This window comes from Papaver somniferum, unplaced genomic scaffold (assembly GCF_003573695.1).
Source record: "Papaver somniferum cultivar HN1 unplaced genomic scaffold, ASM357369v1 unplaced-scaffold_117, whole genome shotgun sequence".
Lineage (NCBI taxonomy): Eukaryota > Viridiplantae > Streptophyta > Magnoliopsida > Ranunculales > Papaveraceae > Papaver > Papaver somniferum.
In genome coordinates this window covers 10749898-10777630 of record NW_020620714.1, presented here as the reverse complement: position 1 = coordinate 10777630, position 27733 = coordinate 10749898, and the positions used below count along the sequence as shown (strand labels likewise).

The 27733-nt window shown below is 37.4% G+C and overlaps 3 protein-coding genes across 3 annotated transcripts; all 3 read left to right on the top strand.

The window, feature by feature from the left end:
- Window positions 1–17983: 17983 nt before the first annotated feature.
- On the top strand, window positions 17984–19105 carry LOC113329849. Its single transcript, XM_026576673.1, has one exon. It carries the CDS (start codon window positions 17984–17986, stop codon window positions 19103–19105), a length of 1122 nt encoding a protein of 373 aa, XP_026432458.1.
- A 768-nt stretch (window positions 19106–19873) lies between these two features.
- On the top strand, window positions 19874–22372 carry LOC113329485 (vacuolar iron transporter 1-like). Its single transcript, XM_026576358.1, has 4 exons — window positions 19874–20302; window positions 20509–20594; window positions 21210–21324; window positions 21692–22372. The coding sequence occupies exons 1-4, from the start codon at window positions 20082–20084 to the stop codon at window positions 21990–21992; spliced, it is 723 nt and encodes a 240-aa protein (XP_026432143.1). The 5' UTR covers window positions 19874–20081; the 3' UTR covers window positions 21993–22372.
- A 1653-nt stretch (window positions 22373–24025) lies between these two features.
- LOC113329566 (vacuolar iron transporter 1-like) lies at window positions 24026–26267 on the top strand. Its single transcript, XM_026576427.1, has 4 exons — window positions 24026–24469; window positions 24634–24719; window positions 25298–25412; window positions 25596–26267. Exons 1-4 carry the CDS (start codon window positions 24249–24251, stop codon window positions 25894–25896), a joined length of 723 nt encoding a protein of 240 aa, XP_026432212.1. The 5' UTR covers window positions 24026–24248; the 3' UTR covers window positions 25897–26267.
- The last annotated feature ends 1466 nt before the right edge of the window (window positions 26268–27733 follow it).

Sequence of the window (27733 nt, the reverse complement as noted above, 5' to 3'; positions counted from 1 at the left end):
ATCACCAGCAGGGACGGAAACATCCCCGATGACAACGTCATCAGCCACACACACTTTGTTCCTTCCTTCATCACCAGCGTGACCAGCGAAGACCTCTTCTTCGACATTGATAGGGGAGGTACCAGTACGTTCCTCCCCATCTGTAATCTCGTCCTCAGCAAACTCTTCGTTCACTGGACTAGTAACTTCTTCTTGGGCCTCAACCTCGCCCATCACCGTAGTAGAAGACTGCTTCGGCCTAATCTTTTTCTTCTTCAATACCTGAAACCAACACCACAAAAAGAATTATTTTTCCCGTCTGATGGAAGTTCTAAAAAAGAAGCGCAGCTAGAATCTGCGTACCTGAGCAGCTGAGATATTCTTCGGTGGGAGTATAGCACCGGAACCATCCTCCTCGTCTCCCTCTACGACGTCCAGGGCATAAGGAAAATTCATGCCCGCAAAGTTCAGACGCCAGGGGCAGAAATCTCCATAGCGAACAGGAGGAGATTCGCGCGGCTTACTATTCTCGGTAGGCCGCCAACCGCGGGGACCAGGAATCCAACCGTAAGCCCACGGACCAACTATCTCGATAACGGTGGCGTGCCACTCGTAGTCATGATCGCGCTTGATCCTCTCTCGCGCGGGGAAGAGTTTCCGACGACTGGACGCCTCCGTGCCAGGAACATACTTCAGCTTGGCATCGCTGACCTCATTTAACAGACGAATCTCGCCTCGAGGAGCAGGGAGATTCCGAAGGCTGACACTCCACGGCTTGCGATTCCTACTATTGACGTAATCCCGAAGGAGTTATTGAAATTCTCAGGTATACCATTCCTTCTCCATGGGATTGGGACGTAACAAGTCATCGACGTTTCCCCCTTACTCCGCAGATAGCATTCCTTCAGGGCGCGGAGATAATTCCCCGATAGTTGGGATACGGAACGGCTATGAGTATTGGTGGAAGAACCCTCACGACTAGCGAGCACGTCGTAGTAGAAGGAATCACCGATTTGTACAACGAGCATCAGACCAGCCTCGAATGCCCCAACCGTCGTTAACAAATGAAACATCGAATTCGTACTTGGAGATAAGCTCATACGTAATATCATCCTCAGGGGCATAGAAACGAACCCCGAAGGCTTGAAGCTCATGCTTTTCCTTGAATATTTCAAGATCGATATGCTTGAAGGTTACTTTTTTCCTGCTAACAGAGACACTGCGTATCAAGGGAGCAGCCTCATCCTCCTCGGCGGGGCCGGATGAACTAACGAACGCTTCCGAAGCTTTTCTCTTCACGGGGGGATTCTTTGAAGATTCAACCCTAGGAGCTACGCCCTTCGTATTCTTCCCTTTAAAAGTTGGAGAAGACCGTAGATGATGCTCGGGCACTAACGAACGTAGAGGAGGAATGTCAAAAGCAACAGCGCGGGGCGGAGCCTGCGTACTCCTAGTATCATCACGAGGACGAGCCACTGAGCGATCAAAGACTCTTCGAACCAGACGGAATTATCGGGGAATATCTTCCCTAGAGGACGAGGCTTTCGCTCCAGAAGAAACTCGACTCCGACGAACATCATCTTGAGACTCTCGACGCGGAGGATCTCGATAACCCAGAATCAGGAGTCTGATAAGTAGGCCGCGGACGGTCAGACATGGCTGCGGAAAGAATAAAATCAAGAACAAGTTACACACAAAATCAAAAACACATCCATAGCAATACAACCACGATAACGTAGCAACCCTAAAATTAGTATACATGCTCAATATTTCACCCTCGAAGTAATGGCTTCCTTAATTTAAGATGAAGAACAGGGGCAAACTAGTATGCAAGCATCAGAAGAAGTTCTTCATCACAAACAAGGAACAACAGTAGCAGAAAATTCACAAATCAACACAGCATAAAACGGTGGAAATAAAGAAAAGAAAACTTACCGGCAAAAACAGCAGTAGAAGAAACAAACAGGAGAAGCGGGCGTGGTTAATGCTAAGGTGGAGAGAATTTAAGATCACAGGTGCAATGAAGACTGACAGAAAATTTAAGATCACAGTGCAATGAAGACTGACAGAGAATTTAAGGTCACAGGTTCAATGAAGACAGACAGAAAATTTAAAGGAAGAATGAAAACTGAGAGAGTGTTTAGGAAGAATGAAATTAAATTTTCTTTCTATCCTTAAAATACCCGAAAGAAAGAGAAGGAAATTAAGGGAGGAATGGGAAACGTGCCCGTTACATAAGCAGTTAATGCACGAATAAAAGACGTGCCCAAGTATCTAGGAGAAGTTATTAGGAGTGAGAAGAATATGCGACGATAGTTTTTCTTCAAGGCACCCATTAGTCATTCAAGCCCGAAGAAAAGGGGCAAATTGTGTACACATATATCTCACTATCAGACACGTGTATATAAAGAGGTACGTGGAAAGCATGCAGGCCAAAAACATCAAAACATGATGGGTCACGAAACACCAAATAAAGTCCGAGGAGTTACTTTATCTCATCCCCAAAAGAGAAGTCAAGATCAACGGTGGAGAGAAAGTTAGCTGACACGGACTGACAGGGGCAGAAGACACTTGTCTGACACGAGCAGACCCCTCAACTACCCACATTAAACACTCCGAGCAGTGTACGTGTCGACCAAACTGTGGAACGAGCGAGGATGCCTCTGCGGGATCAAGGGGGAAACGCAGACCTCCGCGCGATGGACGCAAGGACACAAGAAGATAAGGTTCCAACGGTCTTCAGAGATGGGTCCCACGTTCTAACCTTATAAATACCCAATCTCCACCAAGAGGAAAGGGGATCGAAAACATCAGGAAGGGAAGGAGAGAGAGAGAGAGAAATAGCAAAGGTAAGTTAATCCCTGAGAGGAGAGAAACATGTAAACCCCAAAAATCATTCAACTATTCGTGTAACCGTGAAGAACATAGTAGAACAACAAATCCCGTGGATGTAGGCCTTAGTGCTGAACCATGGTCTTATTTACATTTCAGCACTTTACATTCATTTAGCTCCGCACGTGATTGCTTATATGTTTTGTTTTCCTTAATACTTATATCCCATGCACAAACGCCACGCCTGGAGTGGTTGGATGAGGCCATGATAAACCCGAAGGTTTTGAGCCAATGAATCAACACCAGGGTACCATCATCATAATCTCCCTAGATGTTAAAGATTGATTGTGAGCGTTCGGACACGCGCGTGGTTCGTGTGCCCACAGTGGCTTCGCTGGTTATTTACGGTAGTCGAGGATTCTGTTTTGAGAAATTTGGAGAAAACGGGGAATAGCTATTTGCCCTTCGAGTTCAAAAAATATACCAAAATCTTATGGATAGGCAGGCAGAAGAGAGAAAACACGGAGGGGCAATCTTGCCCAGTTAAAAAGTAACCAAAAATTCACGGGGTTTTCCTTTATATTATAGATTAAGAGCAAGTTTTATGGTGGAATCCATCCATCTTTCATCTTCCACGCCACCTCAGCATTTGGAATAGTGTAATGGTGGAATAGTAGAAACGTTATTCTTCATGGAGCTAAAAAAACGCAATTATGAATGAAGCCAAAAAAACGCAATTAAGAATGGAGCTTTTTTTCGGCCGTTAGATTTCAACAACTCATTTTAAATCTACGGATAAAAAAAACGCAATTAAGAATGGAGCTAAAAAAACGCAATTAAGAATTGAGCTTTTTTTTCAGCCGTTAGATTTCAACAACTCATTTTAAATATACGGATAAAAAAAAGCAATTAAGAATGGAGCTAAAAAAACACAATTAAGAATTGAGGTTTTTTTTCAACCGTTAGATTTCAACAACTCATTTTAAATATACGGATAAAAAAAAAACGCAATTCTTAATTGCGTTTTTTTAGCTTCATTCTTAATTGCGTTTGACGCTATTCTTATTGGCGTTTAGATGGATTTCACGGACCCTTCCACCAAACCATGGAACCTTGCTTGGATTTTCTGTGGAAACCCCAACTTGGAAGCCACTAGACTTGACATTCCATGAATTTTCCACACTTGAAATAGGTTGGATTCCACCATAAAACTTGCTCTAACAATGGATAAATTAACAAATTGGTGTTGCTATCATACCTTAAGTTTTCAGGCTAGATGAAATTAATTGTACGTGGAATTAAATGATTCAAAAAATAAAAAATAATTAGGGAAATCAGTAATCATGCCATTTATGATTCTCTACATAAGATGATGTTACCTAATATTTCTCCATTAATGATTCTGTTTCCATACAGGGTGAATGAAATGTGATATCAATTGAAAAATCATCACAGATGACAAATCAATTGAAAGTGTGAATGAATTTCAAGCTAATTCTCATTTCGATAATCATCTACACTAAGGAGATCGAGAACATCCCTGCTGCCCATCAAAGGATTCAAACCACCACCAATACTATTTTTGTTTTTAATTCCAAATAAATAAAATTTCTTACATGATAATATGTATTATCGATTCAAAGATTGCTCCTTAATTTTTACTTCAAAATAATTTATTGACAATAAACAACCAAGTATTAGAACCATCTCCAACAAAACCGTAAACACCATCAGTATTCAAACCTAATCGTTTTCTGAAAAATGGGTTGCAAAAAATGTTCGTCAATTTTAATTTTTTCCTTCTATATTGCTTGGGGAAGAACCCTAGGATGCAGAGAGAGTATAGAGGAAAAGAAAGATAGAGATGCAAGACTTCGATGAAATGATGATGAGGTGGATTTAAAGTTTTCGTACAACTCGTCTGCCACATCAGACAGGGAGGAGAGTAGGGAAGTGAAGGTGGAGGAGAATAGCATTTCCAAAAAAATATTTATAACTTTTCACTGAACCCATGATCATTCTCTCGAACTCTATCAATTTCTTCCGCTGATCAATTGATCATCACATTATCATGGTAGATCACCATGAACAGATTTTCTCGTTCTTTAAATAAGTACCTTACTTTTCATTGTTTTCAAAGTAAACCCATCCTTGATCTTGCCCTTTTCCCTATCAATCAAATCAAAATCCATGATTTTATTGGTTTCACCATTAATCTTTATCGATTTCACTATTAAAATCTTATAGATCTTTTGTTCTTTTAAGTATCATCTAAAAAAGATGATGATTTTTTATTCAGTAGAATTTCTTGCCTTTCTAAACATATGAATAATAAATAATATTTTCCATTTTTGTTTGACCTTTGTAACTTGGGTTCACTCTGGATCAGATAATGAATCAAACATTAAAGATATTTTATTCTTCTTTAATTGCATCATAACTTTGTATATCAACAATGAAAAAGTACAATCTATTTTTTTAAAGCAAATTAGGTTCGTAAACTAGTTCCAGATCTATTATAATGAACAAGTTATTATCTTTTTTTCAGTGCTTATAAACATCTATACGGCCTATTCATATGCGCATGCCAAAACATGAAATTTGGTATATATGCACCCATTATGGGTATGCCAAAATACCAAACTCGTATGGTTGTATGCCACTGGCATACAACCATACACGACAGAGATTCCATCGCTCGATGGTCTTCCCGTCTCTCGTTGGTCAGTCAATCGCCAGTAGTGTTAGTCAATCTGTCGCTCGTTTCTATGATTATCGCTGATTAATTCATCATCCAACGGCTGCAGTTTTTCACGATTATAATATATGATAATATTATGATAATTCATCATCCAACGCTCGAACCCGAGTTCAATTCACAATTTAAGAAAATATTTTTGTAATTCGATGTTGGGTTTCAGTTGCAAGGGATATAGATTTGAGATAGATATAGATTTGAGATATTATGGTGAAATGTAAAACTAGTTTTTAATTAAAAGGTAGTTTTCATTAATTAAAATAAAAAGATTACATTTGAAATATTTAAACTAAATTATGCAAATAAACTACTGATTTCCTTGACTGTTTCCTTGACCGTTTCTTCCTTGACCAAAGACCCAATTACCCACATTTTCTGGATTAAGGGTACTGTTCAACATTTCAGTTATCGATCCTTGTTCGGTTTGAGACTGACTTGGTGGTTGAGTCTCATCAGAATCAACAAAACCTTGGAAATTAATAGGATGCAAGGGAACACGATACAAATCTTGAAATGGGTGTTCTTGATATGGTGGAGGAGTTTGATGATATAACTGAAATGCTGAAGAGCTTGAGGCAATTGGGGGGTTGAGGCAATTGGGTTAAACAAATTAGATTGCCTAATAAATTCTAAGTTCACACCACCTCCCGGAGTCATTATGTCCATCTGTCCAAGCGGACGTGCCGGAGTTGTATTCATGCCAACGTTTTCATCAGCTCCACGTTCTACTTGAGTATCTAACACTATGTTTGGAGTAGAACTTTCTGGTACCTCCTGCATATGACGTCTCAATCTTATTTCACTTCCACGACTTTGGAGACTTCCAGTTGGACTCATTCCTCCACCACTGGGACTCAAATGAGTCATTCCCCTACCACCTCTACCACTGGGACTCATTCCTCTACCACTGGGAATCATTCCCCTACTACTACCTGAACCATCATAACCCTCAAATTATTTTGACTCATGTCAAACATCATGCTGTCCCTTTGTTTTTGCAACTCCTCCAAGTGGAATCTCTGAAATCCCTGAAGTAGAGCTTCATAATTGTTACACATAGTCTGAAAATCCACCGGTGTGGCATTAACCCCCCAGTATAGATAACTTCGATAGGGTGCACTGGAAGTAATTGGATAAGTAACAACCTCTCCATATGTGGCGGATATAGTCTGTACCTCCCAAGAAAATGGTGGCATAACTGACGATGAACTTTGAGAAGGATATGCAAATGCGTCGTCCTTCTCTGGTGGAGGTTGGGAAGGAAGATAGTCATCAACAAGTGGCATCCTACCTATAGATGGGAAATCAACTCGACCCAAACTTTGCGGTTGCATAGCAATATTGGGCTTGAAAATAGTGTCAAACCAAAACAGGTAATTATTTCTATCTGTTGGCTCCCGGATCAATTGATCATCTTCTTGCCAATGATGACCTTCCCTTAACAATTTGAAGTAGTCATCTTCAGAAACCTCAGAACTTTGATAGGGGTTGACGGATATAACCGATCTTCTTTGCAACTGAAGAAGTTGTCTTTCACCATAATACTAAACACCCTTTTGAGAAATAGGGTTGTATAACACGATCCTTGTAAGGATTATCTATAACATTCTCTGATGTTGTTGTTCTTCGAACTCGGGTATACCTTCATACGGCTGGGAGATAAAGTTATGGCTTGTTCTACTCAACTGCTTAATCTTATGAACAATAGCAGTATGTTGACCATCTTCAATTTGTAGAGGTTGCCAATTCTCGGAATCGTACTTCCTTATGATCGGAAAAATATTGGTATGATTTTTAAGAGAAGGTTCCGCAACACGGAACCATGTATACCACTAATACTGCAAATAATAACATTATTGGTTATTAAATTTTCCATGTGAAAATAAAAAACAAATACTTGGAAAAATATTGGTTCTTACCTCCAGAATGCCCCAAAAAGCATTTAAAACTATGTTTCACACATGTCGAGTTATCACCAAGTGCCATGGAAATCTCTGATAAAATAGCAGACCCCCAATCATATTTTGGTGCTTCCTCTAAATCTTCTAATGCTTCGAGAAAACCAATTAAGACCATTGATCTAGCATTTGGAAATAGACATTGGCCTAGTGTCCACAAGATAAACACCCTTTCGAGCTCCGCATAATGGTTAGGGAACAAATATTGATTACAAACATTCATGTTCTCCTCCATATTCCTAGCATAACGTTGTAAAAAAAATTTCAACAGAGACACTTTTAACCCATTCGCTTTAATTCGTCTATGTGATGGATTTCCTTTTAATTCACTAGAGTATAAAGGAAGTCTTTGTTTCTATTTGTCTTCTGCCAACCAATTTAGTGTGTTAAATGGAAGTAAGGTTCCCTCACATGGAATTCCAGTTAACATGTACAAATGTAGCGGGGAAACTCCTATTAAAAATAATTATTCATAATTAGCGTTTGTTGATTTTTATAAAACAAAATACATAATTTAAAAAAGAAATTACTGGAAAAAACTAACTTACCCCATTCAAAGTCCTTGAAAAAGAATGTGTTTGTAGTCTTCCACCATCTTCTAACTCTCTCTTGAACAACTGGGGGAAGTAACTCATAAATCGTTTTTAACCCAGTCCATCCACCTCTTAGATTTACTGAATTAACTCGCTCCTCATGGTCAGATAGTGATTAGAGAAGATACCTTTACCGACTACTTGTCTAACATTATTCAACTCATAATTTGTATCCACAACAAAACTTATTCCACTGGCTGGGGCACTAGTACATCCTTTGGCTTTTCTGTTTCTTTTTTTTCTCTCCATTTTTGTTTAAGAAGTGATTGTGTTTGAGAAGGGAAAAGAAGAGTTGAGAAGGAATTGTGAAGATAGGAACGGTGTAGGTGCGATATTTATAGGCGTTAGAATATGAACCGCTGGCGATATTGATTATAACGCCAGCGACCTAATTAACATCGAGCGATATTAACTATATCGCTGGCGTTATAGTTAATATCGCTTTTTAGAAACTCTAACGCTAATCGGTTTTCCCATAGTGGCGCAATTGGTTTTTCATGCCACCTGGTATGCCAAACACCATTTTTTTGGCATGTGCATAGGAGTAGTCCTAATCAGAGAAGAAGAAACTTCAGAGAATAAACATATTACATGAGATGAACACTCTCCAGTCTTACCGACCCTCTCAATATATTACATGGAGGGTTCATTTAGAAAATAAATTCAATGTGTTGGGGTGCTTAACGAAAGAATAATAAATGCTATCTTTAATACATATATCGATGAAGAAAGATGTGGATCCTACCGTAGGGAAGTGCGAGTTCATTTCAGCTATCATGTGAACGCTCGTTTGACAGCATGACTCTCATAAGAATGTTACTTTAGTTTTATTTTGATTCTTAATGTACTTGACATCCATGTAATTCTAATTTTATATTAATGAATGTATCTAAGGTTGCACATGGGCCGATACGGTTCGGGTTTCCTAGGAACCCGGTACCTGTACCTTATGTTGATTGGTTTTCTATTATGAGTACATGTACCGATCCCTGTACCTGTCCCGGTAACACAAATCCGGTTCTATTCCGGTACCGGGTTTTACTCACGAACTCAAGAACAACAAAAAAAAAAGACCATATAACTTCAGCAAACCCGATCTATTCTATTTCTTCTCCCAACTGTAGGTTATGTTGATCTTATTCCCTATTCATACACATCACAATATCCCTGTAAATCCATTATTAATTCCAACCCATTGTTTCCATATAAGATAACAACTCAAAACCATCTTTTATTTAATCATTCATCAATAGCAAGCCAGAAACGTCATCAAATCCGTCTTCTCATAATAATCAAGATCATCTCGAATTCCATTTTCCAAGTTTAATTCCTTGTTGTACAGAACCAAATTCATCATAACCAATCTTCGATTCAACAACAGTATCTTAAATTTTCTTCACTTAATTCTTCTCGGAGATCCTCACAGCAAAAACTTATCAGATTTAATCTTTTTCTTCTTATCTCATTACAACATCCTCATCTCATCTTCTTCTCAAAGTTCTTAGCACACCCGTATCTCGGCCATTTCCATTAAACTCTTATTAATTTTGTCATCAATTTCCGCTTCTCAGATCTAATTTTTGTTGCAGCGGCACTCAGGTGAAAGAGGGGAGGAATAAGAAAATTTATTCTCTGATTTCGACCTAATTAAATCTATTTAGATCAAATTCAAATATTCCTATGTCTTCTATCCCCTCCTAGTCCTCTCCTCCTTCGCCGATGGTGGTGGTGGTGGCTCACTGAGATGGTGAAGAAGAAGTATGAAGAAGAAGAAAAAGAAGGATTAGAGATTTGATCAAGAGTAAAACTGAAGTAAATCCCTAACCTCAGCAACAATGACAAGGATTCACAGGAAATCAAAGGTTAATATTAAACAGGTACTTTGATCTGGTACATTCCGGGAATCTCAGTAGAACTGGTACATGTACTCCTATGCAACCGGTTCTAAAATCCATTCACGTTCCCTGTACCTCTTTTTCCGGTTCCGGTTTGGTTCTTGTGCAGCCTTAAATGTATCGGCATAAGCATTTATACAGAAAGCTTCTTAAGTTTCGATGGGTTAGATCTGGAAGTTCCAGTGTGATAACAATTGGGCCATTCTGACCGGAATAGTTTGAATAGGGGCACGGGTCTAGCTCTCATAAATACATCTTTATTTTACTGTCAAACCTTGTCAGCGACACTGGCATAAGACGAAAACTCGTTATCTACTAACATATGTTCCAAAAACTAGAAAGTGTTCACCTCATATTCTATATATGTCATGCATTGTATCAGTTTACAACGGGTTTTGTTATCTTGTGCACCAATGCACAAGATAAGAACCGATTATTGACATGAAAAATTGAAAAAATAAATAAAATATAAGAGAAATAATGTTTCTTTGCATTGGAGAATGTATTTACCGAAAAAAGTTTAAAAATTCATGGATATTTGTAGCGCAAACCTATTTATTCACTAAACAGGGCCGTATGAATCATAATCTATAACTTCGTATCCGAAAACTTTATGCAGTGAATCTTTGATTAATGAAATCATAAATTGTGTAGCTTCAAACCTTTGTGGCTTGTGGGAACCACATGGCAATAAGTACACTGTATTAATATTCTCGTATGTTCAATCCACATAAAGACAACTCAAGTACACCTGCTACCTACTTCTGCTTTTTCTTTCCAGATTTTTTCTCCATAACGTGTCCCACATCTAAATCCCGGATTCAGAAAGAGTGATGTTAGATTGACCGGATTTTATCCCGTGGGATGTACTGAGAGGGTTCCCATGGTGAATTTTGTTGAGATTTTAGCATTGAGAAGGGTGAGTGTTGGAGTGAATCCCACTCTCTCTCCCACAGAACACCACTCGTGATAAATACCCTAGACTTTGTTCCATAGAATTCTTGAGACAAAATAATGACAAGCAGGGAATTGTAAGTTTGTATTGTAGAATACTAGCACTCGTAACAGCAGCTTGTGCTGACATAGGCAAGGAACCCAAACTTATTCTTGGGCCTGTAACTTTGATTAGGCCCTCGGACGCAGCGGGCCTAACAGAGGCCCAGAGAACGGTGACGTGTGCCAGTAACCAAACTGCAAAATGCTCTTAATTGTTGTTCCCTCGGCTATACTGGGATGGGGAAATTAGGGGGAGATCCAAAAAAAATAATATTATCATTGTCAGACCCGCAATTAATTTTGGGTTCCGTGACACCCATAATTATTTCTTTGACACTCATAATTATATGAAATTATTAAGAATCAATACATAACTCGTTATGCATACTATTTTTTCAGGCATAACTCGTTATGCAGCCTAATTTTTCAGGGGTATAATTGGAAGCGCAACTTGGACATAACATATCTAAAAATCCGCGCCTTGGAATTTTAAAATTTTTATATCGTTGGAAATCTTTTTAAGAGAGCTACAGAACGAGTACAAACAACAATATCAAATTTTTGTTTTCACGAAAAAAATCGGAATTGATCATCATTTTAGGCAAAATTTTCGAAAACTTGATACATAACCATTATGCAGCCACCAAAAAAGATGCATAACACATTATGCAGACGCATAACGAATTATGCAACCATTTTCTCGACTGCCTAACAAAGTTATGCATTTATAACAAGTTATGTTGCCATTGTTTTGGTTGATTTTAGTGCGTACATAAAAATTGATGCATAATGCATTACGCAGCCATATTTTCTAATGCATAACAGGTTATGCATCAATTTTCTCGATGTATAATGCATTATGCAGCCATATTTTCAAATGCATAACAGGTTATGCATCGATTTTCACAACTGCATAACATGTTATGCAGATATTATTATTGGTGCATGACAAGTTATGCGGTCTTTGTTTTTGTTGGTTCCGATAGTGACAAAAAAGTTGTTGCATAACATGCTATGCAACCGTTTTCTGGACTGCATAACAAGTTATTCAAAAAGAAAACAAAAGAAAAAAACTGCAGATAGTGTTATGCAACCAATTTCGAGAACGCATAACAAGTTATGCAACAAATTTGTAGATGCATAACCTGTCATGCATCACTATTCACACCTCCATTTTCTTTTAAATTCACGTCACACGCATGCCAAACCCATCATCCGTTTCCACCACATTACCGAAACCAGTACATCGTCGCCTACGCTTGACCAAAAGTTTGGTCGGAAAGGCATCAAATTCACAGAGACTGGCAGCATTCCGACTGTTGAGCTTACCACTAGAAATGGCATCTCACTGTCCCTACTAAAATAAATAGAACAATTTTTTTTTGAGTGTAAACGACATAAAAAAACTAGTGCATAAGCACTCATTTACAGCCAAAACATATCCACTAGATGTTCATTCATCCACCAACATCTCTGTAATTCAAGTTCATTATCATCCACTATACTAACACAAGAGTATTTCAACCCACATCATTCCAGTTGCAACAACCCATTTCTATTATGTAACGCCCAATCAGTTCATGCCTTTACACAACCAAAATCATCACTCACTCACATAATAACAAGCATGAACAGGCTCAAACTTCCTTCCTATGTAATTAAAAAACCACCAATCATCTATTTCAAATCTAACTAAAACCCATCCAAATTCTATAATCACAAAACAATTTCGCAATACAATCTTAAAATCAATCAAGAGAAAACTCTCAAATTGAAATCCATATTACCTTTATGTTCTGAATTTGTATCACCTCCTGAAGCGACAACATCACCATGATTTTCCTACCAACCCTTGTTTTCTAAAATCCCCTTCAATTTCAGATCCACCACCAACCCTTGTTTTCTCCTCTACATCAGTTCTAATCATTGAACTCAAGAACAAACCCTTCTTCATCGTAACGGCCAAAGCCCATCTCTAATTCGAATCAATACCATCTTCATCTTCTCAATCTTCTCCATACCCTAACTGTAGTTTCAGAACACCACTCTCCACATCTCAACCCCCATCTTCTAAATCTTGATACATCCACAATATCTTCTGGATTGCAACACAGATTCAGATTAGAATCGAAATTCCTTGCTGCTGTAATTTTTTTTCCTGTTCATCTGCAACCCTAAACATCACAAAAAACCATCAATTCATCATATCAATCTTCATAGCAGCAACAGACTCAAAACCCCCATCGATCTCATAACATATTCATTACCAGCAACAACAAAATATTCTCTTCAATCATCACCATATTCGACAGCATCTTCAACTATCTTTCTGCAACAACACAACCGTAGCTCCATCGACCTCAAATAATCGCTCTTCTCGATCTGATTCAAGTGTTGATGAAGATCTGCAGTTGGGAGGAAGAAGAAAAACGAATTGAAGAAGTAGTTTCCTTTTCAAAAGAGTAAAACAGAATTTTATAAATTATGGGTTTTAGAATAATTTTTTTCCCAAAAATGGGGGCGCGCCTGAAGTTTTCTGTCCATGGGTTTCTCAGTGGAAAAATCTGAGAGAATGGGTCTCACTGTAGTTTTCACTACTGGGATTAATATGGTAGCTCAATGTTTCATCTGCATGTTCCAAAACCAGAACGTGGTGCCCATCTATTACTAGTTATTCCATGTATATTTTCAGCACTAAGAATTTGAGATGGGTAGCTCATGTGCATGTTCCAAAACCAGAAAGTGCCCAACTATTACTCCCTATGCTAGGACAAATCTGGCACTATGATGGTAACACAGCTGCATCTTCCAAAACCAGAAGGCACCCAATTACCCCCGTGTTAAATCAAATTCAGATCCCTTTTCTTGGTGATATTTTTTTTTCTTTTTCTTTTTCTTTTGAAGCATGCATTTTATTAAGTTAAATTGACATTACACATGTGAATGTTATGCCCATAGAATCTGTTACTATAATAGAGCTTATAGGTGGGGGAATTACATTGTCCCACACTGTTGTTGAGAGTTTTACTATAGAGCAATCATCTATCATTCGATTTACCTGACCGTATGTGTGAGATTCTGGATGGAATCTCGAAATGAATTTCCAAGTAATTTTTCCAATATGCATTCATATCTCGGCGAGTTGGACCGAGTCAGACCTTCTTGTTAAAATATTGCCGAAATTGTGTGGATCGTCTCGTTTAGATTCTAAGACCGAGAATTCCAGCAAGATCACGGTCGAGACTGCTGAAATTCACTATATTGACCGGCGCTCAATAGAGATCTCTTTAATAAAGCGACAACATTCCTGGTCAATCATTATTTTGACTTAAATCAACCAAAAAATCAACAGAAGCTCATCAGTTTATATTCCTACTAGCCGGATCAACAATAAAAAAAGAAAGTAATTGTGATACCAACATAGTGAATCTCGGGTTGTGGTCTTGTCTCAGTGGGCACCGAGACACAGAGACAAGTCTTTAGTTATAAACTTTACGCACATAATATTTATGCCAAGCATTTTGCACACATTACATAAAAAACAATATAGTGAAATATGAGAGAGAGTGTTTTTTGCATTGGAGAAGGTAAAGTTTGCACTTATATAGAGAAAGATTCAAAACATCCATGAACATCTACCTTCTCCAATGCGAAAAACACTCTCTCTCATATTTGTTTATTGTTTTTTATCATTTCCAATGCACAAGATAACAAAACCCTACACATATTAAGTTTATATAAATACAAACAAATAGTACTAATGTTTCTAAACTTTTTTTTTTCAGATTATGAAAAAAAAATATTTTAAGAATGGGATTTTAGGGTTGAATTTTTATTACTGAATTTCATGTCTCGGTCACATCTCAATGAAATCTCGATTATGTCCGTGCGTTTTTCTGCTAAGTCTCGTCTCGCCGAAAGTTAGAAACTTATATATGCCCCAAAGGCCCAAACAAAAACTGAAAATCTCGACCGCGATCAACCACATTGATCGAGACTCGAAATTGAGAATAGATAGCGTTGTTCCTATTTAAGGTCACAATATTACATTATCTTTCCTTTTTTCTTTCTTTTTCTTTTTGATTACCTCAATCCCTTCCTAGTTAGCAATTCGGGGCAAATGTACGGAACGACAAACTTACAAGTATTTTTCGGATTTATAAAATTCCAGTTCGGTCAAAAATCCGATCAACGATTCGTGATTCGCCAGTAATTCGGAACGACATACATACACATATAATTCAATTTACTTAATTATGTCAGGTCGGCACTGTAAATTTCGGTGCATATTAACTTATGAAAATATATTTATTAAACATAATTCTGACTTTGGGTGCCATGATTTCATGTTTTAAAATGTACTATTAAAGAAATATGCACCAAATAACAGCAAATGGCTCATGGTTCGGTGGTTGCTTCATTTGCCAAGAACCATGTGGTCTCATGTTCGATCCCTACCATATCGACTGGTACGGGTAAAGTATGGATATAGAACTATTCGTATAATATACAAAATCAACTTTACTAGGCTCCCCTTGTAGAAATTGTTTTGAAAGTTTCTAACTAGGCTCCTCTGAATTCCCCATCAGTGCCTAAAGTCGAAAATCAGGTAACCCTAATAACTTCTGAACTATTGCTGCTTTGTTCTTAATTTCTGCTCCCTTGATTTTTTGATACATTATTGATGTTTTAATACTGCAATATATTACATGCTTTCTTTTATTTTGACACAAGTATAAATTTTTTTCTCTAATTTCTTCCATAGCATATTAGGTAGATTACACAAATCTTAGAGTCACCTAGTGTAAAACTCCCGACTTTCTAGAATTTAATTCTTTTCCCTGTCTGCATTATTAAAATCATTGCTTGGAATGTTCAAGGGTGTGGTAATGTCTGAAACAAAATCTAAAAGACACCTAGTCAAAAGAATTCTTAATGAATTCCCTAACACCCATATAGTTGATCCGGTTGGGTTAGCCGGAGGTTTAGCAATAGTATGGGTAGATGGCTTCTCTTTTGAAATAGTCAAATGGAACCTTAATATGATAAACATTCTAGTTCAAACTAATTCTGATTCTTCCCCTTGGCTTCTGACTTGCTTTTATGGTAGTCCTTATCCCTCTAATAGAAATGTTGTTTGGGACTTCCTCTCAAACATAGCCATCCAAGTTAATAGAACCTCAATGCCTTGGGTTTTGCTTGGAGACCTTAATATGATTTTTAGTCAGGATGATAAATTAGGAGGTTTACCTTTAAAGAAGACCAATAGTGATTACTATCAAAATATTCTAGACAAGGAAGGCCTCAGTGACATAGGTTTCAAAGGTTATGACTTTACCTGGAATAACCATAGAGAGCTGACAGATAACATTCAAGAGAGGCTTGATAGAGCTGTAGCCAATATAGAATGGAGTGTTAAATTTTATAATATTGAATTATCACATCTTGTGGTTGTAGGTTCTGATCATTTCCCTGTAGCTTTGAACCTAGATACTACCTTTACCAAAACAACCTCTACTTTTAAATTTTATGATACCTGGCAAAAGGATAGTACTTGTGTTCAAACTATCAGAGAATCATGGATCCATATCATAAATGAGAATCCTACAAACTCTATGATCTTGAATCTCAAGACTGTTCAAATTAACTTAGATTACTGGAGAAAGCATATCTTTGGCCTTCCTTCAAAGCAAATAAAACAGTTGCTAGTACAAATAGCCAATTTAAACAAGTCTAATTTTGTCTACCAATAGGAAACCAAAATCAAAGAAAAACTTTCTACATCTTCCATTGTTGTTTTACTCAATGGAAGTCCAGGAGATTATTTCAAACCTTCTAGGGGACTCAGGCAAGGTGACCCTTTATCTCCATATTTATTCATCATTTGTATGGAGATCTTCTCCAAAATGCTTTTAGCAGGAGAGGAAGAAAAGTTAATAAATGGTGTAAAAATTACCCCTAAGAATAGTCCTATTTCATATCTATTTTTTGCTGATGACTGCTTGTTATTCATTAGAGAAGACTCAAAGGAATGTCACAACATTCTGACTCTAATTGACTCCTTTGGCGAAGCATCATGGCAACTAATAAATTTTGAGAAATCTGGGATATTCTTTAGTGAAAAAATACAACCTAAACACCAAAGAATGATAAGTAAACTCCTAAAAATAAAAAAGATTAACCCCCTAGACCCATACTTAGGAACCCCTCTTTTCATTACTAAGGCAAAAACAAAACTGTTTGAGGATTTAGTTTCTAAGATGGAAAATAAAATAAAAATTTGGATGGGAAAAATGCTTGCTCAAACAAGCAAACTTGTCCTAAACAAAGCAACCTTAGCTAGTATGGCTAGCTATCAAATGAGCTGCTTTATACTACCTAAGAAAATTACAAATAAAATAGATGCATTACAGGGAGATTTTTGGTGGGGCAAAGAAACATACTATAAGGGATACTACCCTAGATCTTACTCTTGTCTCTGTAAACCAAAACACAAGGGAGGGTTAGGTCTAAGGAATTCCCATAAATTTAACCTAGCTATGATAGCTAAACTAGCTTGGAGACTCTTAACAGAACCAAAAGCACTTTGGGTTTCTCACTTAAAACCTAGATATTTTAGAAACACTTTACCTTTCAAGGAAAAAAAGCCAACAACTAGCTCTTGGATTTGGAAATGCATTTATAAAGGTATACAATTAGTAGAACAGAATAGCATTTGGGAAATAGGGGATGGTAACAATACTAGTATTTGGGATGACAACTGGATCCATGACTTAGAAAATAACCTTAGTAATTGGAAAACAATCATTAACAATCATTTAACACTTGTGAAAGATCTTACTGATCCAATCACAGAGAAGTGGAATTCTACTTTAATTCTGGAAATGTTCCCTAGTCATATAGCTGAAAAAATTATTAATACTAGGATAGCAAAAGGCAAATCTGATACTTTAAGATGGCTTCTTACTAAGTATGGAATTTTTTTCTGTTAAATCCATGTACAATAAACTGAATGAGAAAACTGTGAATCATTATAACCTAGGACAACCTGATTCTTTCTGGAAAAAACTTTGGAGTCTAGATATTTCTGATAGAATAAAGATCTTCGCATGGAAATGCTTACAAAATGCCCTGTCAACAAATTTGAAATTATCCAAATTTATGGAAGATGTTCATCCTTACTGTTCTTTTGGATGCTCTGAAGAGGAATCCATAGAGCATATTCTGATTTTCTGTCCTTATGCTAAAGTTGTTTGGGCTTCTGAGCCAAATCCTGTAGCACAATGCTTTCATAGTTCTATAACCCTCATAGACATCTGTAAACAATGGATGGGAAAATTAAACCCAACTATCTCTATAGAGCTCATTTTAACAAAAGCTTGGTTTATATGGAAGGAGAGATGCAATAGGGTCTTTGAAAAAACTAAACAATCTAGTGGTCAGTTAAGTTTAGAAATCCAAAGATACTTAGACTTTTGGAGTAATCATTCTAATACTCAGGTGAAAAATAAGGATTTGATTTCTAGTACTTGGTCACCTCCAAGGAAAAATCAATTGAAGATCAATGTTGATGCAACCTCGAATTCTAAGAGTTTGCCTGCAGGTTTTTCTTTAATTCTCCGTAATGATGGAGGTGAATTTGAGCAAAGCAGAGCAGGACCAACCTCAGCTTCTACCGATGAAGAAGCGGAAGCAATAGGTATGAGACAAGGAGCGAAATGGGAAGTTGAACATGGACTGGCCAACTTTTTGGTGGAAGGAGACTGCAAAAATCTCATTGACTATCTGAATGGAAAAGAATCAGGAATTGAATGGCAGAATCAAGCCATAATGGAGGAAGTCAAGAGGGAATTTAATCTTTGTCAAAAAAAATTAGGTTTTTTTTATGTCCCTAGAGCTGCAAATAATGCAGCAAATATCTTAGCCAAGGAGGCTAAGTACTTTAGACAGAATTTGAATTGGAGTAAATCTCCTCCCTCTTGTATTAAAAATGCTCTTGAAGTAGATAAATCTAATATTAAGATGGATATCTCTAATCCTATATTGGATGGCTCTACTTACCATGATGTAAGGATTACTAACTCCCTAAGTTAGTTCTTTTGAATGCACTTAATTTACAAAAAAAAAAAAAAAAAGCTCCCCTTATAGTATACAAAATCAACTTTACTTTAGTTTCACATAATAATCCGGTGAACCGTGAATTAGACCACTTATTTAACCACCAAACCTTGCCACCGACAGTGACCCCATATGGTAATTCACTGTCTACACTACAAATACGTTCCAAAACCAAGAGTGCACACCTCATCCCAATAAATGCTAATAACGCACTAGGATACCAGAAACACTTCTCCGAATATAGAAATCAAGATTAATTTTCCACTTCTAGAAATTATTTTGAAATTTTATGCTTCTACCTTTTTGATGTCTAAAAATCACTGTAATGCCCGTCCAAACGCGCTTTCAAGTCTTTGTACTAGTCTACAATCAATCAATGAATTATATTCAATTTTGTCATGTGCCACTTAATACTCATGGTCTAAGATGGCAACTCGTGTAACCAAAACAGAAAGTGCACAACCACTCTTCCCTTAACAGAATAAGGTCATATGAATCATAATATCATATTTTATTGCAGTGAAAATCTTCAATGAATGAAATCATCAATTTCTTGTGGCGTGTGGCAACCACATGGCCTTAAGACAGTGTATCTCAAAAGTTGATGCTGGAGTCGGATATTGACACCCAAGTAAAAACAACTTCAAGTACCCCCCGCCCAAGGGTACTTGTGTCAGTCTGTCACCATCTGTCAGGTCTACATATACACCCAAAAAAACCCTACTGCAATCCCACTCAGAACTCAGAACAACTCCTGTGGAAGTTTGTTAGTGTCTGCATCTCTATCCATCGTTACAATCCAAATTCCTTTCTCTGCAACACATGTGATTTGGTTGTAATCACACATAAGTGAATCAGTGATCAATCCCCTGGAAAGGGTTTTCTTAGATTTTATCCAAAAGGGTTTTGCTAGCATCATTATCTTCTTTAGATCGTATTTAAATTCCTATCAATGGCGGAAACAACTAAAGAGAAGTTATTGGATAACCATACCGAGAAACATTTTACTGCGGGTGCAATTGTGAGAGATGTGATCATTGGGGTTTCTGATGGTCTCACCGTTCCGTTTGCTCTTGCTGCTGGTCTTTCCGGTGCTAATGTTGGTTCTTCTATTATTGTCACCGCTGGTCTGGCTGAAGTTGCTGCTGGTGCCATATCCATGGGTCTTGGAGGGTAAAAATAATCTTGATTCCCTTAACAATTGTATATTTTTCATTATTTCTCTGTAAATCTGGTTTTTACTTTCTGCGGTTTGTGGAATTATCAAAATCTTCTGATTTTACCGCCATTGATATGTTTTGGAGATTTGATGAATTTTATCCAATTTGCAATCAATGGGTGTGGGATTTTAATGGGTATTGTGTTATTTATGCACACAGCTATCTTGCGGCAAAAAGCGAAGAGGATCATTACCATAGGGAGCTGAAGAGAGAACAGGAGGAGATCATCAATGTCCCTGATACAGGTCCTTGAACTCAATTCTCTGTTTTTTTTTGTTTATTTTAATTGTAATTTCAATTATGGAATTTGGAATTTAAATTGGACAATTGTGGTACGAAACCCAGCTTTGGTCACAAATCTGGGGACCAAAAGCACATGACTCAAGAAGTAATGTTGCAAACTGTCGCTTGGTTACATTTTTAACGCATTACGCAAACAGTCTAGAGTGAGACCCGTGAGAGGAAACCAAATGAAATGTTTTTGTCCGTTTTGCATTTTGAAGTATAATACAGTTGGTTTGTAGCCCTCGATGCCCTTTCGAGCCTCAGTTTGGCTCTAGCTGCACCTCATTTCAAAGATGAAATCTGTGGTGAATTACCCAACCAACATAATGGTCCAAACTTTTCATAGTTGAGTCATTTCGGTTTTTATTGTTTGGCGAACTTGTTCAATTACAAGGGTAAATGCAGCTCTTAAGTTGATCTTTCTGCTTCTTATGGTGTTAATGTCCTATATGCTTTTGTCTGTGGCAACTGGGTGAATACTCTGCTAATGTCATCTATCTTTAGCTTCATAAATGTTTTGCTAGTAAATTCTTTCGAGCAACATTATTTCAGAAATCTTGTGTTTTGAATTCCAGAGGCTGCTGAGATTGAGGAGATTCTAGCAGAGTACGACCTACAGCCACATGAATATGCACCCCTGGTTAATGCTCTCCGGAAGAAACCCCAGGCATGGCTGGATTTTATGATGAAGTAAGTTTATATTATCTTTCAGCATTGTATGGCATGTGATAGTATGAATTTCATGGTTTTTATGAACCAATTTGAACAGACTACAGACAGTAGTCTTAAAGTGACTTTTACTGCTCACAAGTGCCCTAGAGTAGTAAACAATTGCAAGATATATCACTCTTCTAGAGAAACCGGTGGAATATAGTATACATTTACCAGAGGGCAGAACCTTACTAAACATTAAACTCATTTGAATTTTGAATTTTGAAATTATTAATAAAAATTTATTTTGTAGCACTATCTGTGAGCTATATCAATATTTTTGATGAAACATAGTACATCTCTTCGTAATTGGTTGTAAATTAGAATTGCCAACTTTCCCTGACAGGTTTGAACTGGGATTAGAGAAGCCTGATCCAAGAAGAGCATTAGAGAGTGCATTTACGATTGCGTTTGCTTACGTTTTAGGTGGATTGGTACCCCTCCTTCCTTACATGTTCATCCCGGACGCTGTTAAAGCCATGCTAACCTCAGTGGCCGTTACTTTGATAGCACTGCTTTTCTTTGGCTTTGTTAAGGGTCACTTCACCGGAAACCGACCTTTCAGAAGTGCTTTTGAGACAGCTCTAATTGGGACAATCGCCTCTGCTGCAGCTTATGGAATAGCTAAGCTTGTACAAGCAAAATGAGCTAAAGAGAGGATCCAAACCGCCAAATTCCATATGATCTTATCTATCTATATATATATATATATAGTGAAGCCAGCTTAGTTGATGTATCTCTAGTAGATGGGCATGCAAGATATGCCTGCAAAGACCATCAGATGGATGGATTTCTGGTTTTCTTAATTACTAAATGGATCTGATCTGAAACCATCTATTTTATTACCGCCAGTCTTTTTCACCGATGGACTAAGATGGCAACACCATGTGCAATTTTTGATTCCAAAACAAAAAGTGTCACACCTAATATTCCGTATGTTGTTGTACATAGTCAATACGAACCATCATTACAATGTAATAAATAATGACTCTTAGTAATAATTAATGAGAATCATGTATTTTCATTATGGTGGTGGTCTAAGATGGCAACTCGTGGCCCTAAAGACAAAAAAAATTCACAACCACTAATCCGCATATGTCCATATATTTTTAACCTCTCCTTCTGCATATTCCTAAACCAGAAAGTGCCCAACTAATATTCCCTGTTCCAAACCAAATTCGGCATTTCCTTCCATGGCCGGTACTGTAAAAAAGCTATATTGGGATTTGCTATCATTCCTAATTAGATCCCTGTCTATCTGTAATAAACCATATTCTAATACTATAATTATCAGATCTGATCTATAATCATCATATTTATTTAATCACCAATCTTTTTCACCCATGGACTAAGATGGCAACATCATTTACATATGTTCCAAAAAATCCACGCCTAATATTCCATATTTTTTGTACCTCGTGGCTTCCACACTTGGTCAATTTATGCAATAATGATCTATAATAATTAATGAGATCATCTATTTTGTTGCGGCAGTCTGGACGGTGGTCTTAACACCGCAACGCATGGCCCCAAAAACAAAAACTTCACAACTACTGCTCATTGATGGGGCCATACGTTTATAAATTTTTCATATATTGTGGCCATGGACAAGAAGATGAACTACTTGCCAACACCAAGATTTTCGAATATCTGACCTCAATTATGCCAATCAATCAATTTGGCTAACCCATTCCTAATATGTTATTGACGTGAACCACACAAAATGAATTACGTGCATGTACGCAAAAAAAAATTGAATTTCTGACCTCAAATATGAGAATCATTTAATTTGGTTAACCCATATTTGGTTAGTGTAACTGTGCATATGAATCTTTTCTACATAAGGCAACCTTATGAAAAGGGGCTGGAGCCAGCGCCAAAGATCGAATGACATCCTCTTTTTTTTTTTTTTGTTACCTAATTCAAAGTTGCGCCATAAAAACTGTGGGACCATTATGGTCAAGATCAGGATGATGAAGGATTTTGGTTACGCCACTGCTTATGATTAACATTTGATCATGGGTCGACATATCATACAGTATATTTAATCACAAAATCAATCAATTTGGCTAACTCATTGCTACAGTATTGTTGGCATGGAACCATGAGAGTCAATTTGGCTAACCCATTCATGTACTAAGATTTGAATCTCCGACATCAACTACGAGAATATGTACAGCTAGTCACAATTTAGTTAGGGAAACCATACGTCAGAATCTTTTCTCCTTTATGATCAACATTTAATCATGTGTCCCACCCAATGACGGTATCGCCTTACACATCCTCGAGTAACAAAAAGTGCAGTACAGTTAATATTCCATGCCTTCATAAGGTCACATATTGGCACCCACGTACAAACAATTCCGATGAGGACATTATGTTACCATCAGTGTATGTTATTTAAAATTATTTTACAGATTTTAAGATAGGTTTTTATAAAGAGGGGATTCATGGACACTCTTAGATAGACAAAATTAGATAAGATTTGTGCCATTTTTTTCGTAAAACCCAAACGACAAATATAAGTATAATATTTTGATGATATGTTCTTGTTATAAGAATTTGAGTGCGATTATGTTGACATTCCCACGTACAAACAATTTGAGTGCCCCAGAGCTTCAAAGGGTATTGGTGTCACGTCAAACACAAACACCCAAAAGCAGAAAAACAAAAACCCTACTGCTCTCCCACTCACAATTACTCAGAACAGAGACGAAGACAACGAAACGACTGCGAGAGCTTGTTACTCCATTTTCATCATCAATACTCTGCAATCACATGTGATTGGGTTATAAATTGATTGACAGACAGTGATCAGTCCATCAAAAGTGTGTTCGGATTGAGTGATATATATATTATATACAGAAAGAGTTTAGCATTCATATCTCAATTCCTTCCAATCAATGGCGGAAACAACTAAAGAGAAGTTACTAAATAACCATACAGAGAAACATTTTACTGCAGGAGCAATTGTGAGAGATGTGATTATTGGTGTTTCAGATGGTCTTACTGTTCCATTTGCTCTTGCTGCTGGTCTCTCCGGTGCTAATGTCGGTTCTTCCATTATTGTTACTGCTGGTCTTGCTGAAGTTGCTGCAGGGGCTATATCCATGGGTCTTGGAGGGTAATCATGATTTTGATTCTATTTATATCAAAATTGAAATTTTCAAATTTTTACCATTTGAGTGACATCTGCATTTTCTTTATGTAATTACCCCATGAATGTTATCCAATTTCCAATCAATAGCTGCTGAATTCTAATGGGTATCATATTATTTATGAACACAGGTATCTTGCAGCGAAAAGCGAAGAGGATCATTACTATAGGGAGCTAAAGAGAGAACAAGAGGAGATCATCAATGTCCCTGATACAGGTCCTTGAACTTTTGTTAAATTGACTCATTGTTGTTTGGATCACTTCGGATTTGCATGGAAAGCATCGAATTTGTATTTTTTTTGAAACTTGTTTGGGATTCAAATCGGACAAAATGGGGTTCAACACCCAACTTTGTAATGTTGCAAGATGCCACTTACTTACATTTTTAACGCATTAGGCGTTGGTTTGGGAAGAATTCAAAAATAAACTAGATAGAAATGATGTCTGTTTTTTTGCATTTCAAGATTTGTGGTGGTCATAGGCCCTGGATGCAGCCTGGAGCCTCATTACGGTTCTAGCTGCACCTCATTCATCCAACTTAATGGTTGAATCTTTTCGTGGTCTTGGTCTTTTCAGTTTATATGGTTTAGCAAACACGTTCAATTAGAAGAGTAAATTTGCAGCTTTTAAGTTGTTTTTTCTACTTCCGGTGTTACTTCAGTCCAGATGGTTATACGGACAGTAGAAATTCACTGCTATGTTATTGATTCATCATGTCACATTTCAGTGGAAACTATGTTGAAATAACACTCATTGATTTCACTACGTAAAACAATCATTTGTTCCGAATTTCAGAGGCTGCTGAGTGTGAAGAAATTCTAGCAGAGTACGACCTACAGCCACATGAATATGCACCCCTGATTAGTGCTCTTCGGCAGAAACCCCAGGCATGGCTGGAATTTATGATGAAGTAAGTTTGTTATCTCTCAGCATGGTATGATATGTGATAGTCTTTAAGGTGACTTTTTTACTGCTGATTTACCTGACAGTAATTTTTGACGGGACAAAATACTTGTGTTTACTAGCATTACTTACCCTTTGGGCTATGTTTATACACTTCCCGCGGTTTAAGTTTTTTGACTTATTTTGACAGGTTTGAACTCGGGCTAGAGAAGCCAGATCCAAGAAGAGCATTAGAGAGTGCATTTACGATTGCATTCGCTTACATCCTAGGTGGATTAGTACCCCTCTCTCCATACATGTTCATCCCAGACGCTATGAAAGCTATGCTAACCTCAGTGGGCGTCACATTAATAGCATTACTGTTTTTTGGCTATGTTAAGGGTCGCTTCACCGGAAATCGACCTATCAGAAGTGCTTTGGAGACGGCTCTGATTGGAACTATTGCCTCAGCTGCAGCTTATGGAATAGCTAAGCTTGTACAAGCAAAATAAGCTAAAAAGAAGATCCAAACCGCCAAACCAGAATGGCACTAATCGTTTTTCTTTTTCTCTCTATCGGACAGAGTTTATCAGTTTCATTCTCATAATTTCGTTATCTGCTATCAATTGTCTAATGTAATCCCATATTCCACTTTAAATGGAATCGTCTTGTGTCCTCTGCTTGATATAAATCAGCTCGAGCACTTTAGTCTGTAAGAGTATTATCATCCCCCAGAAAAGCAGTGGTGCAGGGAGAATATCCGCGCACCAAGTGCAAAGTTATGTTGCCATAAAACAGGTGAGAAAATCAAACAACTTGGTTTTCAGAACAGCATCTTTAGCTGAGATGGGCACGCCCACGCGTGATATCTTCTTTATGCAATATTTTTTGTTCTCATGTTCTTGTTTTGACATCAAAAAGTTGTTCTTTTGCTACATTTTTACTATAGAAATGTACTCTTCTTCAAAAGGAAACCATAAACGTCATCCTCACCTTGTATGTGGTGGTGGGCAGACCTGCTCTGTACGCCCTAGACAGTAAAAGCTGGTCCAGTCTCTCAACCGCTGGGTCACTGAATTCAAGATTAGATGCTTAAAATTCCCTTGGTGGTGGAGTTTGTTAAAAAAGTGGCAATAAAGTTTGCCAAAAGTGTTTGAAAATTGGTCCATAACTTTGTTCATTGATTATATCGGTCCTATAAACAAGCAAAAATTCATGAGTTCCGAGTAAACAGTAAATAGGTCTGGGATGCTGATGTTATTGGAATTTGGACCTTCTATTGGCGGGATCCCTCTACGATTATAAAGACAGAAATAGCTTTGGCAATCTAAAAATCGGAAATATCATTCGTTAAGCACAAAGTCAAAGTCGTTAATGGCAGATAAGCTCAAAACTGACACTTTGTGTGTACATTTCGGTACTCCAGTGTGACCCACAAAAAACGAATACACTAACTAGTTGGTCTGGATTCCCGAGTGCCGCAAGTGTATTTGAGGTTCATAGTTGTTTGGGCAAGATCTATGTAGTTCCTAAAAATCTAACAACTACACCCGTTTTGAATCCAACACTTAAGATGAAGATCTACTAACAGGTAAATGAAGAAGTGCCTCAAAGTAAATATTAACATAAAGTTTTTTACGTGGTTCGGTTATTAATGAAGCCTACATTCAGGGGGTTTCACCATGCTCGGAGTGTTACATGAAGATCCATTAATGGAGGTCCTCAAGGGACTTGAAACTCCATTAATAGAAGAAGTGTTACATACAAACTCATGAGCTCTCGGGTTGTTGGCCGAAGAAGAAGGATCCCTACAAACATCTCTCTCTTTCTCTTATAAAGAGTAGGGATACACATCAAGTTACAATACCGCCCTTAGAACTGACTAGATAGAATAAGATCTAGCAAAGAGGTATCAGTTCCTATACATGGATGTATCCAACTAAGTTACTCGCGCTCTAATCTTTGGACACATGTTCCTTAGCTATTTTGCTCCTAAAATCTAAAAGGACTGATTCAGGTAGGCTGAAAAAAATATTCAAGCATGGGCTAGAGGCTTTGATCAAGTCCAATAACTAGGAAACTTTCTTTTAGAACGATTTTTTGAGGACCACTCCCCAAATTTTTACCAGGTTCATGAAGTTAAAATGAAAACCCGTTATTTATAAATTTATGGTAATGGTTGAAATGCCCTTATTTTTATTTTTATTTTTTCATTTTCATTTTATTTATTATTCACCTTTTTTCATTATTTATGTATTTTTTTAAAAAAGGATTTTATTAATCCATTAGGGGTTCGTACAAAGTTTTGGTCGGTAGCCTAACAACAAGCTGCGACCAACACCCTTAGGA

Bases quoted from the DNA above. Each gene is read 5' to 3' on its own strand.
- LOC113329849 (XM_026576673.1), top strand. From the start codon at position 17,984: ATGGAATTTTTTTCTGTTAAATCCATGTACAATAAACTGAATGAGAAA.
- LOC113329566 (XM_026576427.1), top strand. From the start codon at position 24,249: ATGGCGGAAACAACTAAAGAGAAGTTACTAAATAACCATACAGAGAAA. The intron at 24,720-25,297 runs GTCCTTGAACTT...TCCGAATTTCAG, and splicing joins CATCAATGTCCCTGATACAG to AGGCTGCTGAGTGTGAAGAA. The intron at 25,413-25,595 runs GTAAGTTTGTTA...TTATTTTGACAG, and splicing joins TGGCTGGAATTTATGATGAA to GTTTGAACTCGGGCTAGAGA.
- LOC113329485 (XM_026576358.1), top strand. From the start codon at position 20,082: ATGGCGGAAACAACTAAAGAGAAGTTATTGGATAACCATACCGAGAAA. The intron at 20,303-20,508 runs GTAAAAATAATC...TTATGCACACAG, and splicing joins ATATCCATGGGTCTTGGAGG to CTATCTTGCGGCAAAAAGCG. The intron at 20,595-21,209 runs GTCCTTGAACTC...TTTGAATTCCAG, and splicing joins CATCAATGTCCCTGATACAG to AGGCTGCTGAGATTGAGGAG.